This window comes from Capra hircus, chromosome 24 (assembly GCF_001704415.2).
Source record: "Capra hircus breed San Clemente chromosome 24, ASM170441v1, whole genome shotgun sequence".
Lineage (NCBI taxonomy): Eukaryota > Metazoa > Chordata > Mammalia > Artiodactyla > Bovidae > Capra > Capra hircus.
The window spans coordinates 14,113,383-14,126,187 of NC_030831.1; the positions used below are offsets into that span (position 1 = coordinate 14,113,383).

At 37.4% G+C, this 12,805-nt stretch overlaps 1 protein-coding gene across 4 annotated transcripts in view; it reads right to left on the minus strand.

Moving 5' to 3' along the window:
• Nucleotides 1-12,805, minus strand: part of PIK3C3 (phosphatidylinositol 3-kinase catalytic subunit type 3) — a 159,844-nt gene that overhangs the window by 55,467 nt on the left and 91,572 nt on the right. For all 4 annotated transcript variants that reach the window (XR_001917180.1, XM_005696968.3, XM_005696969.3 and 1 more), the window contains 3 exons: nt 12,414-12,481; nt 6,004-6,109; nt 2,651-2,767 (listed from right to left, as the gene is read on the minus strand). Coding sequence is in view for 3 of the 4 variants with exons in the window: in XM_005696968.3 (XP_005697025.1) it covers nt 2,651-2,767; nt 6,004-6,109; nt 12,414-12,481 (291 nt within the window). In the remaining variant the exon portion in view is untranslated. The remainder of the gene's footprint in view (nt 1-2,650; nt 2,768-6,003; nt 6,110-12,413; nt 12,482-12,805) is intronic.

Here is a 12,805-nt window from a genome sequence, read left to right on the forward strand (position 1 = left end):
AAAAGCACTTATAATCCACCTGACAATAACAGCAGCACACTTTGTAAGGCACGATCCCCTGACCTATGAAATGCTGGACTCTCAGAGGTCAGGGAGTATGCTTCTCTTGCTGCAACTGAGAATCAGGGATATTCTCAGGCTGGACTTAAAGATATAATTTCTGCTTTAAAAGGACTTATGAAGTCACAAAGAGACTAATGTTGTTTGAAGCTTAATATCACATGACCAGATATTAAGCAAGAATTTTATTAGCTGTTTCACTGTGTATTTTGGGTTTAAAAAGTAAACTCAATTTACTTGGAGGAACTTGAACCCTATATTTTACTATTCATTGATTCTATCTGATGAAACTTTTACTAAGATATCAGGTTCAGTTCAGTTGCGTCCGACTCTGTGACCCCATGGACTGCAACACGCTAGGCTTCCATATCCATCACCAACTCCCAGAGCTTGCTCAAACTCTTATAATCATTTACTCATTTTCTTTAGCTCACATACATACTGCATTAAGCCAAGATTTCAGAAACTGAGCAGTTCAAGTCATGATGAAACAGTCTTCTCACTTAGCAGCATCTATAATGTTTAGACCAAGCCCACCTATTCAGTTTCAAAAGGACAATCTATTTTCTTGGAAAGCTGTGAGAGAGAGAGATTGAGAGTGTGTGTGTGCGCGCATGCATGCATGCTCAGTCTGTCCGACTCTTTGCAACCTCATGGACTGTAGCCCACCAGGCTGCTCTGTCCAGGGAACCCACCTTCCTTGCATCTCCTGCATTAGCAGGCAGATTCTTTACCACTTGCACCACTTGGGAAACCTTGTGAGTCTAGCATTCTTTAAATAGGTAAGCTTGTTTTCATGGGGAGAAAACTTAACTAAATACACTGCACTTCTTCCTATTTCTCAAACATGTCACACATGCTCCCACATCAGGGCCTTTGTGCTTGCCGTTCCTCTTGCTGAAACAGTCTTCTCTAGATATTCCCATGGTGTGCTCCCCAACTTGCTTCAGGTTTTTGTCCAAATGTCAACTCTTAGTGAGACCTTCATGATCATTCCATTGAGAAATGAAACACTGCCTTAATACTTGAACCGGGCACTACCTATTCCCCTTTCCTGCTTTATTTTCCTCAATAGCATAAGACACTATATAGCATATAATATATTTTATTTATTTTGCTAACTTTTCCCTCCAACAGGAATGTAAGCTCCTTACATTATAAAGGGTAGGGATTTTTATATTCACCATTGTATCCCAGACTCTAGAAAGAGCGCTTGGCACACAGTAGACATGCAATATATTTTTACAGAATATATAATCTAAAGAATTATAAAGTAAAAGAGAATATTTAACATTCAAAATAAAAGCTTTAATCTGTTTTTAAATGTGGAATTAATGTATTTTTATTAGAACTCAAACATCTAGATTCAAAGACATCAATCAAGAGAATTTTTCCTAAATGATATCAGCAAAGGAAAGAAGGTAGCAACAATATTAGTATCTGTTTTACCATCTGAAACCTAACTCATGGATTCCCTTGTGACACATTTACCACTGTTGGACTCACCAAGACAAGTCCCTCCCAACTTCATTATGAGGGATGGAAAAGCATTACATGTGATTTTAAATTATTAACTGTAGCTATTTCATTATTCCTGGTAATAACACAAACAGTGGTGGTGGAGCATCATCTTGGCCTTGCACTAAAATGTGGGGGCATGTTTCTATTAAAACTATGTAAATAAAAACTAAGTTTGTCTTTTATTATCATCATGAAAAAAATGTCTGAAAAGAGTTTTAGCCAATGTTAACACTACATTTGGGACTGTCTGATTTAAAACACAGGCAAAACAATATGTGTTCTGCAGTATGTGGCAAATACAAGGCTGTGAAGGCTGAAAGTGGTGAGAAAACTGCAGAAGAAAAATTTGAAGCTAGCAGAGGTTGGCTCATGAGGTTTAAGGAAAGAAGTCATCTCTGTAGCATGAAAATGCAAGATGAAGCAGCAAGTGCAAATGTAGAAGATGCAGCAAGGTTATCCACAGAATCTGGCAAAAATAATTAACAGAACTTGCTACTACACTAAACAACGGATTTTTCACTGCAGATGACACAGCCTTTTATTGGAAGAATGCCATCTAGGGCTTTCATAGCTCAAAAGGAGAAGTCAATGCCTGGCTTCAAAGCTTCAAAGGGCAGGCTGATGCTCTGGTTAGGGGCTGAAGTTGAAGCCAACACTTATCTACCATTTCAAAAATCCTAAGGCCCTTAAGAGTTACGCTAAATCAACTGCTTGCTCTTAAATGAAGAACAAAGCCTACATGGTAACACATCTTTTACAACATGATTTCCTGAATATTTTAAGCCCACTGTTGAGATCTACTGGTCACCTAAGAGTTCTGGTGAAGGTGTACAGTGAGATTAATGTTGTTAATCTGCCTGCAATGCAAGAGACCCAGGTTTGATCCCTGGGTCTGAAAGATCTGCAAGAGAAGGAAATGGCAACCTACTTCAGTATTCTTGCCTGGGAAATCCCATGGACAGAGGAGACTGGCAGGCTACAATCCATGGGATCACAAAGAGTCGGATATGACTTAGTGACTAAACCACCACCTCTAAGCATAAACAGAAAGCAAAGCCAGAAGGTTTACCTTTTTCTTACGATTTCCACTTTCACGCTGCACTGCCTTCATTAGGTGCACCAGCCGATCTACAAAAGTCTGTTGTGCAGCCAGCAGAGAACGCATAACTCTGACAGACTTATCACCCTGAAGGAATTCAAAGGAAAGAAAAGTTAATTTTATATAGCATAATGATCAGTTTCTTCAATAGCATGGGTGACCTTTATTTATTATTTAATAACTACAAACTTCAACACAAAGTAAAACTGAAAAAAATCTTGATTCAGAGATAATGAGAAGCCTGTTATCTTCAGTTCAGTTCAGTCGCTCAGTCGTGTCCGACTCTTTGCGACCCCATGAATCGCAGCACGCCAGGCCTCCCTGTCCATGACCAACTCCCGGAGTTCACTCAGAGTCGTGTCCATCGAGTCAGTGATGCCATCCAGCCATCTCATCCTCGGTCATCCCCTTCTCCTCCTGCCCCCAATCTCTCCCAGCATCAAGGTCTTCTCCAATGAGTGAACTTTTCGCATGAGGTGGCCAAAGTACTGGAGTTTCAGCTTTAGCATCATTCCTTCCAAAGAAATCCCAGGGTTGATCTCCTTCAGAATGGACTTGTTGGATCTCCTTGCAGTCCAAGGGACTCTCAAGAGTCTTCTCCAACACCACACTTCGAAAGCATCAATTCTTTGGCGCTCTGCCTTCTTCACAGTCCAAATTTCACATCCATACATGACCACTGGAAAAACCATAGCCTTGACTAGACGGACCTTAGTCGGCAAAGTAATGTCTCTGCTTTTGAATATACTATCTAGGTTGCTCATAACTTTTCTTCCAAGGAGTAAGCGTCTTTTAATTTCATGGCTGCAATCACCATCTGCAGTGATTCTGGAGCCCCAAAAAATAAAGTCTGCCACTGTTTCCACTGTTTCCCCATCTATTTCCCATGGAGTGATGGGACCGGATGCCATGATCTTCGTTTTCTGAATGTTGAGCTTTAAGTCAACTTTTTCACTCTCCTCTTTTACTTTCATCAAGAGGCTTTTGAGTTCCTCTTCACTTTCTGCCATAAGGGTGGTGTCATCTGCATATCTGAGGTTATTGATATTTCTCCTGGCAATCTTGATTCCAGCTTGTGTTTCTTCCAGTCCAGCGTTTCTCATGATGTACTCTGCATATAAGGTAAATTAGCAGGGTGACAATATACAGCCTTGATGTACTCCTTTTCCTATTTGGAACCAGTCTGTTGTTCCATGTCCAGTTCCAACTGTTGCTTCCTGGCCTGCATACAGATTTCTCAAGAGGCAGGTTAGGTGGTCTGGTGTTCCCATCTCTTTCAGGATTTTCCACAGTTTAAAATATTTGAGTTGAAAAAAAAAAATTAAAAAAATAAAATAAAATAAAATATTTGAGTCGTCAAATTGCATGTTTTTTCCCACATGCAAATGTGTGACAAGACAAAATTTACTGACCCAAAGTGTATTCACTGACTGATTCAATAAATATCTGGACTCTTATAATTCCTTCAAAAATGTTCTGGGCATATAGTAGAAACAATATTATCTTCAAGGAACAAATTAAATCCTTAAAAGAAAGTTCTCAAATAGCAATATAATATGCTAGCTTAGTAAAATAAAAGCCATAAAACCAATGCTATGAAGTCTTAATGTAGTAATTCTCAGTTCATAAAATATTATAAAATAACAATTTCTCATTTAATTTCTCCATTACACTGATAGAAGCAGCCTGGCAATTATGTATCTTCATTTAAAAGACTGAAATTTATTCTAAGAGAGACCTAATTGCCTCAGAGGATGACAAAGGCTATAAGTGACAGAACTGAGATTAAAAGAGAGGACCAACTGCTTATTTTCCAATCAGTTTAGATATAGCAAATCTACTGGCTCTGAGAACTATAAAAAAAGTTTATTCTCAAAGAGTTCAATAAGATGTGATTTAAATTTCAAGACAATTTACATGGAACATGAAACAGCAGATAAAGATGCTATGAAGCGAAATATTTCTACAGCAAATCAGGAACTGTTGTGACAATTTTTTTTCATGGCCCATGCACCCTCTGCTGGCTGAACTGAGACACTGCCTTAACAATCACAAGAATACCAGGTAAAAAACACCTACAGATCTCTAGAAAATGTAAAAGCAAAAACAGAAGTCATGTAAAGTATCTGCAATATGACCACTGCCAGATTTATGTAAATATACCTAGTCTTAGGGCTTCCCTGGTGGCTCAGAGGTTAAAGCGTAGTCTTAAAAATAAAAACTGAAAACAGAGAGTGAAACAAAAGAGTAAAGATTTGGGTTTCTTTTTGTTCCAGCAACAGGTTTTTTTCATTAACTTAGGGGTCAACAAACTTTCTATAAAGGGCCAAGGATTAACTAATTTAGGTGTTGTTGACTACAGAGTTTCCATTCTGGCTATTTACTCCTATTGTAGTCAAAGTGGTCACAAACAATATGAAAGCAAATGAGCATAACTATGTCTCAATAAAATATTACTTATGAAGACTGACTTGTGAATTTGACATAATTTTTATGTGTCGCAAAGTATTACTCTTCTTGTGACTTTTCCCAATTATTTAAAAATAAAAAGCAATGTTTAGCTCATCAGTTCAGTTTAGCTCAGCTCAGTCGCTCAGTCATGTCTGTCTCTCTGTGACCCCATGAATCGCAGCACGCCAGGCCTCCCTGTCCATCACCAACTCCCAGAGTTCACTCAAACTCATGTCCATCGAGTCGGTGATGCAATCCAGCCATCTCATCCTCTGTTGTTCCCTTTTCCTCCTGCCCCCAATCCCTCCCAGCATCAAGGTCTTCTCCAATGAGTCAACTCTTCACGTGAGGTGGCCGAAGTACTGGTGTTTCAGCTTCAGCATCATTTCTTCCAAAGAACACCCAGGGCTGATCTCCTTCAGAATGGACTGGTTGGATCTCCTTGTAGTCCAAGGGACTCTCAAGAGTCTTCTCCAACACCACACTTCAAAAGCATCAATTCGTCACCGCTCAGCCTTCTTCATAGTGCAACTCTCACATCCATATGTAACTACTGGAAAAACCATAGCCTTGACTAGACGGACCTTTGTTGGCAAAGCAATATCTCTGCTTTTCAATATGCTACCTAGGTTAGTCATAACTTTTCTTCCAAGGAGTAAGCGTCTTTTAATTTCATGGCTGCAATCACCATTTGCAGTGATTTTGGAGCCCCCCAAAACAAAGTCTGACATTGTTTCCACTGTTTCCCCACCTATTTCCCATGTTTAGCTCATAGACCATACCATATTTAGCTCATAGACCACAATAAAACAGGCAATGGGCCAGATAGGGCCCATGGACTGTATATGCCAATCCATACATTAAATGGTTACCTTCAACAATGCTTGGCTGAACCGTCTCATAACATTCAAGTACATTTCATGGGTCTTTGGGTCTCTCTGCTGAGTATCTTGATCTTCACATTCCACTATCACATACCTTAAAAATAGGTTAAGTCATTCATATAAGTGTGAAATGAAACACAGATTCATTTTATTTATGCCTTTCTATTAAAATATTCACATTTGCAAAAATAATGAGTAATGAAACATTTTATCATCACTCTTTTAAAATCTGAAAATTAAGGGACAACACATAAAACCTTCTGTAGAAGATAAATTAGTAAAAGAATGCCTTAATTTGTAAAATATCCTAGATTTTCTAAAAATTTTGGGATCAAAATGAGCATTTTCTCCTAATTCTTTATGAGGTAGACAGAGCATTAACATCTTCAGAAATCATATAAGCTCTCAAATCTACCAAGTAACTCATGAACAAAAATATTTTTTAAATTTATGTAATATTTTTGGTATTACATAAGGCTCTCTTATTCTGGAAAAAAAAAACAAAACTCTGAAGCTTTTCTCATTAACACAACTCTGAAAGATCAATGTATTAATTTTCCCTTTCCCACCCAATTTCTTCATTTCTTAAAATCCATATAAAATGTTCAATGTTTCCATCATAAAACTGTGATTTTAGAGATTTAAAAAAATAAATTTCTTCTTAAACCGACACTGCTGATATAATTCATATAATTATATAAACAATGACCTGGATTAGATTTTAGAGGTTGTCTAATTCAAATATTACTGGAACAAGCCATACTGACATGAATTTTATATCATTACTTGTTGCACAGAGCCCATGTGTGCGCACAGAGCCCATGTGTGCATACAGACGCATAACGCTGAAAAAAGTTTCACAAAGCAATATTCTATGAATAATATGTTAATATGTTATTGTTCTATTTCATTTTTCTTTAAATAACACAAGCTAGACTGTGAGCCTTAAAATTGATTTCAAATGGATCATGATGTAGTTTGAAACTTGCTTGTTTTATCAACAGTAAAACTTAGAGGTGGTTGTATCTTGCCCACAGTGATACAATTAGTTCACTGAAGAGTTGAAATCAGAATCCGGGATTCTGGACTCCAAGGCCAGAATTCTTTCTACTAACCTTACTCTCTCACACTGTTTGACCTTTTAAAAAGCACATGAAACTTCTTAACCTCCTTAACTGACAGTAGTTCACAAATCTCAAATCACAGGGCTTATTATTTTCCTTTACATTATGTCTAGAAAGAAATATTCAACCACCTAGAAGGTAAGCTTCATGAGAACAGAGAGTTTATCTGTCTTGTTTGCACTATACCGTTAGCACTTCCATGCCTGGACAGAATACTTAAGGTGGTCTGCTTTTACATTCATCTACCCTGGTTTTCAAGCAGTAGATCCCCTTTTCAAGAAACTGCTTGTCATTTATAATTGAACATGTGTAAAACTGAAACTATCACACTAAATGAATGATTTTTCTATCTCAATTTAAGGCATTATCAACATTTCAGGCACTTGGGCTCCAGTTTGGATCACCTGAATACAAGAAAAATAAGAAAAAAGTGGTGGGGTTGTAATCAAACCAGCGAACACAGGTTCTACCTAAAACTACTACTGGCACTTTGTGTTTAATTTGTGGTCTGTGGATCTAGCGCCAAGCCTAAGTCACATTCCCCCATTCCAAACACCTATGCTAACTTAGTCACCAGGCCGTGTTCATTTTTTTCCTGTAAAATACTTCTTTTAATTGTTCTACACTACGAGGCAGCCCTGTCTGGAATCAATCAGCAGATATCTTTTACCCAGCTTCTCTAACTCTAAAAACAAACACTTTTTTGATCAATATAATCATCCTAAAGTTTTCTTCTTTAAACTACCTTCATCATGTCCCACTGATATGAACAAAAACACCAACAGTTCCCTCTATTTAAAAACAACTCTCTGTGGCCCTAAGTTTCTGGTTCAACTTCCACTGTCTCCAGTGAATGCATTCATACTCTAGTCAGCTCGACTCTCCTACCCCACTTTGTGCTTTCGCTCATGTTGTAGTACTGTCCTGAAATACCTTCCCGCCTCCTCCCTTCCTGATTCTGCCCACACTTCAAACACAGGGACACTCCATCGCTTCCCGGAACTCTTAAACACTAAAAACTTCTTTCTTCTCTGACGTCCCAGAACAGGTACAACCTCTTACAACAACTTCTGCGGATAATGTTACCTGGCTCATCACTGCTTCACAACTTACTCTTAGCTCCCTTCAGAAGTTATAAAGAAACTGATGCCAGATTCTGTATCTTAAAAAATATTTACTGGCCCCTGACATATGCAATATAGTCTTATACACAGAAATATTTTAAAGGCTGATAAAAGTTAAGCACCTTCTCCTACTGACTTCCCAGTGCCATGCTGCACCATGATAATAACAGGTGATCTAGAAGTCCTCAGAGCTGCATAACCTAGAATTTTCTGTAAAGCAGTATGAAAAACGAGACCATGACACTACATTTACTTTATGTTCCTGACAAGAGTTAGAAACCAAAAATTCAAGAAAGCCTTCGTAAATCTTGAACAAGGAAAGCCACAGGATTCATATGTGTCCTTCTATAGCCACAGGACACATACAAATTTAAAATGAAATTTAAAAAAAATTAATAACTCTTTAAAGTCTTTACCATTTCCATCACCTTAGTGTGTATGTAGCAAAGTCTCAGTATGGAATAGTGAAGTCTTTACTATCTCCATCACCTTGGGAGTCCCTTGGAAAGCAAGAAGGAGATCAAATCAGTCAATCTTAAAGGAAGTCAACCCTGAATACTCCTTGGAAGGACTGAAGTGGAAGCTGAAGCTCCAATAATTTGGCCATCTGATGCAAACAGCTGACTCATTGGAAAAGACCCTGATGCTGGGAAAGACTGAAGGCAGAAGGAGAAGAGGGTGACAGAGGATGAGATGGTTGGATGGCATCACCAATTCACTGGATGTGAACTTGGGCAAATTCCCGGAGATGGTGAGGAACAGAGAAGCCAGGCATGCTGCAGTCCTTGGGGTCGTGAAGAGTTGGACTGTTCTTGGTGACTGAACAACAATAATCCTTTGAAGTCTTTATTATCTCTGTCACGTTAGTATATTCATTATCTTTTCCTGTATTTACACAGCAACTCCTTTCTAAATGAGCAATACAGATGACCATGATATACAGGCTCCATTGCTTTGTTCCGGTCCCCTTGACTATCAAGTAAATACAATGGCTACAGCCATGTGATAAAGGTCACATAACAAACAGCTCTCAAAATCACTCAAGCCAAAGTTCTAATACAAAGGGCAAGTCCATCTAAAATAAAAATGACAGTGTCATCTCCAAAATGAAGGACAAACTTAGATTAAGACAAGAAGACCAAGATTTGCGCCACTTCTGAATTCTCTTTACAGCAATAAGAAGATTCTACAAAGCACTCATGTACTTCTGCATTTGAACTGTGGTGTTGGAGAAGACTCTTGAGAGTCCCTTGGACTGCAAGGAGATCCAACCAGTTCATTCTAAAGGAGATCAGTCCTGAGTGTTCACTGGGAGGAGTGATGTTGAAGCTGAAACTCCAATACTTTGGCCACCTCATGCAAACAGTTGACTCACTGGAGAAGACTTTGATGCTGGGAAGGACTAGGGGCAGGAGGAGAAGGGGATGACAGAGGAAGAGATGGCTGGATGGCATCACTGACTCGATGGACGTGAGTCTGAGTGAACTCCGGGAGTTGGTGATGGACAAGGAGGCCTGGCGTGCTGCGATTCATGGGGTCGCAGAGTGTTGGACACAACTGAGCGACTGAACTGAACTGAACTGAACTTCCTTAAAACCTGTCATCTTCAAGTAGAAATGCAGACAAAATTATGTGGGTACCCATTGTATGATGACAGTAGCGGGCCACCTATTTCCTAACAATCTCATTTTGCGAGGTAAATAAACTTTATTACCTTGAAAGGTCTTAAAAGTTATAGAAAAACATGTCAAAGCAGCCAAAGTTTATTTTTAATTTCAACATACTCGAATAGCTATAGAAAAGAAAAAAAAAAACTGCAACAATTTATAGATCCTGATGTTCAGTATTTAACAGATTAGAAGCTATTAGTTTTCTCTGTGGTTTAAAAGGCTGACATTTATTTTAAAAGGATTGTCTCTTTTATTCTAGGTCCCTAAGGATTCAACTATAGCAGGAATCCTGTTTAAATCAATGGAAAGGGAACAAATGAACAAGGAAATTCAAAATGTTCAAAATGAAATAGCACAATCAACTGAAATTTATATTTTAATACATTTGTTAGGGTAAGCTTAGACTGAGAAGCATATAAACTGTTACATGTGATTAATATTTTATACTACTCTGTCCAGGTTCAACGGAAAAGAATGATTATTTTAAGTCAACTACTTGAAATTATTTCCTTATTTTCATGCTACAATCACAAAAGTAGTGTCTACCAAAGTCAGAAGTCCACATCAATAGCTCTTTCCCTCCTTGAGTATTTCTGAATATGTAATATGCGGACTGTAAATATGGGAAAAACAATTACTCCTCAGAGAATGAATAGACATAGCACATGCTATTGCATCAGTGAATCAGAAATACAGTTGGAGAACACAAATCAAATCTAAGTTTGATGGAACATTTATAAGACTGGGAGCTAGGGCTTTATTTTGTTTATTATCTGGAGAGAAAACAAAGTACTCTTTCTGAGCAGAAACTGTTGCCTCACTGAAAACTGTTCACCTAACAGATTTCCTACTGTTCAGCTGCATTCAGAACGGTTTGAAAACTCTTCCTACTTGAAATAAAATAGCAAAGATTTTATCACAACTAATTTCAAATTTTATAGTGAAATCTGGTCTACACTCAAATCTAAAGAATACATAATTTTAAACACCACATAATCAGTGTATGTACATACAGCTCCTGTCAGTGACTAATCTACACTGCAAGTAATGAGCCAGAGAAACTTTCCATGAATATTACAAGGAAGTAAATACAGCTATAAAGGAATTCTTAGTAAAACATTAAAAAATATATAAAACCTTGATTTTTAAATACCTACAAGGCTTAAAAGTACTTACTCAAAACCTTGGCACTGTGCCCTACACATTTTAATTTACTCTAAATTATTTACCTAAATTTTTACGAGGAAATATTTTTCCTTAACACCAATTAATAGACATACACTTAAGAATTCAAACTGCAATATGGAGAACTTTAGGAAGCAAGAAGCTGCATTAAAAGGAAATAGTAGCGACTTGGTAATATAATAATTTCTAAGCAAACCCTTCAAAGTCAAAATGGTGATTAACAACTACCCAAAACATTCTGTGGATGTATTTTCAAGGACATACTGAAAGCTACTGTGAGGGAAATGCAGTTTTATGAATATTATATTAAATTGCTAAAGAAAAGCATGGAATTATTTTTCTTCCCACTACAAAGACCAACAGAAAAACACAGTTAAACACAGTAAACTAAGCAGTAAGATTAAATCACGGATCTTTTCTACAGTTAAAAAAATATCAAGTTTGTCGGGAAGTTTAAAAATGTTCTCTCAAATGTACAGAAGGCTTCAAATAGAGCTTACCCAACTGGCTCTGCCTTTTGTTTGCTAAAAACTGGATAAGGTTCTCTTGTCTGGTGTTTAATCCTAGTGCTTTCTTTAACTGAACCAAAAACAGTGTTTCTCCTGTGGCTTAAGCTACTTGTTCTTTACACTTTAAAATCCTATGACAAAAGGGAGACATGCTTCATATTAAGTGTGTCTCAGTAAGTCAGTTAACCTTTCTATACCTTAGTTCCTCTTTCTTTCCTTCAACTCATTCAGGAAACGTGTTCTCACGTAAAATAGAGATACTTACATTTGCCCTATTTAACTTCACATGAACAAATGAGAAAAGGTCACTGAAAGCACTCTGTAAATGGCAAATTTTGAAATCAATGATCTACTCCCAGCTCAAGTTTTAGCAAGTTCAGCTACATCATGCCTCTGCCTCAGTTTCCTCATCTATGAGATAAGTAACTTCAAATTTTGTCTACTTTAGCATGATTGTAGTATTTTAGTAAATAATGTGAAAATACTGACTTACAGTAAAGTATCATACTTACACTATTTAAACAGCATGAAAAGCAAACAGACATCAAACTGAAAAAAATCAATTAACTTACCCAGTTTTATCTTAGATTCTAGAAAGTTAGCGAAAGGAAGAAAAACTGTGATGCTAACAAGCATTTCCATGAGCATAATTGCAAAGAAACACAGCTAGATATAAATACTGTATAGGTTTTTGACGATTGCTCATACTTTAAACTGCCTTTTTGTTTAGTTTGGGAAAAAACAGTACTAAACAGTGATTATAAAATAAAAGATTATTTCACATACCAATATAAATAGTTAGCCAGTGTTGAGTTTTTGCAGGCTCTTGATATCAAGAAGGTACACAGATCTTGCTGAAAGAATTAAAAGAAATGTATATATATATTACCATCTGCTATTCACGAAGGGGAAATAAGAGAGTCTACATTTGCCTATCAGTTTTTACCTACATATCTATGCCACAGATCAGATTTTTATGCATCTATCTATCCCTCCATACCACCCATCTAATATTTATTCTAGACCAGGCAATATATGTGAGAGGTTAAGGACACCATAGTTTGCAGAATTCCTGGTTCTACTGGAAGCTTAACATTTAGTGGAGGAGAGGTGCATTAAAGGAAGTCATAAAAATAACTTGGACTGCGAGGTCAGAGGCAGCAATGAGGATGTGATGT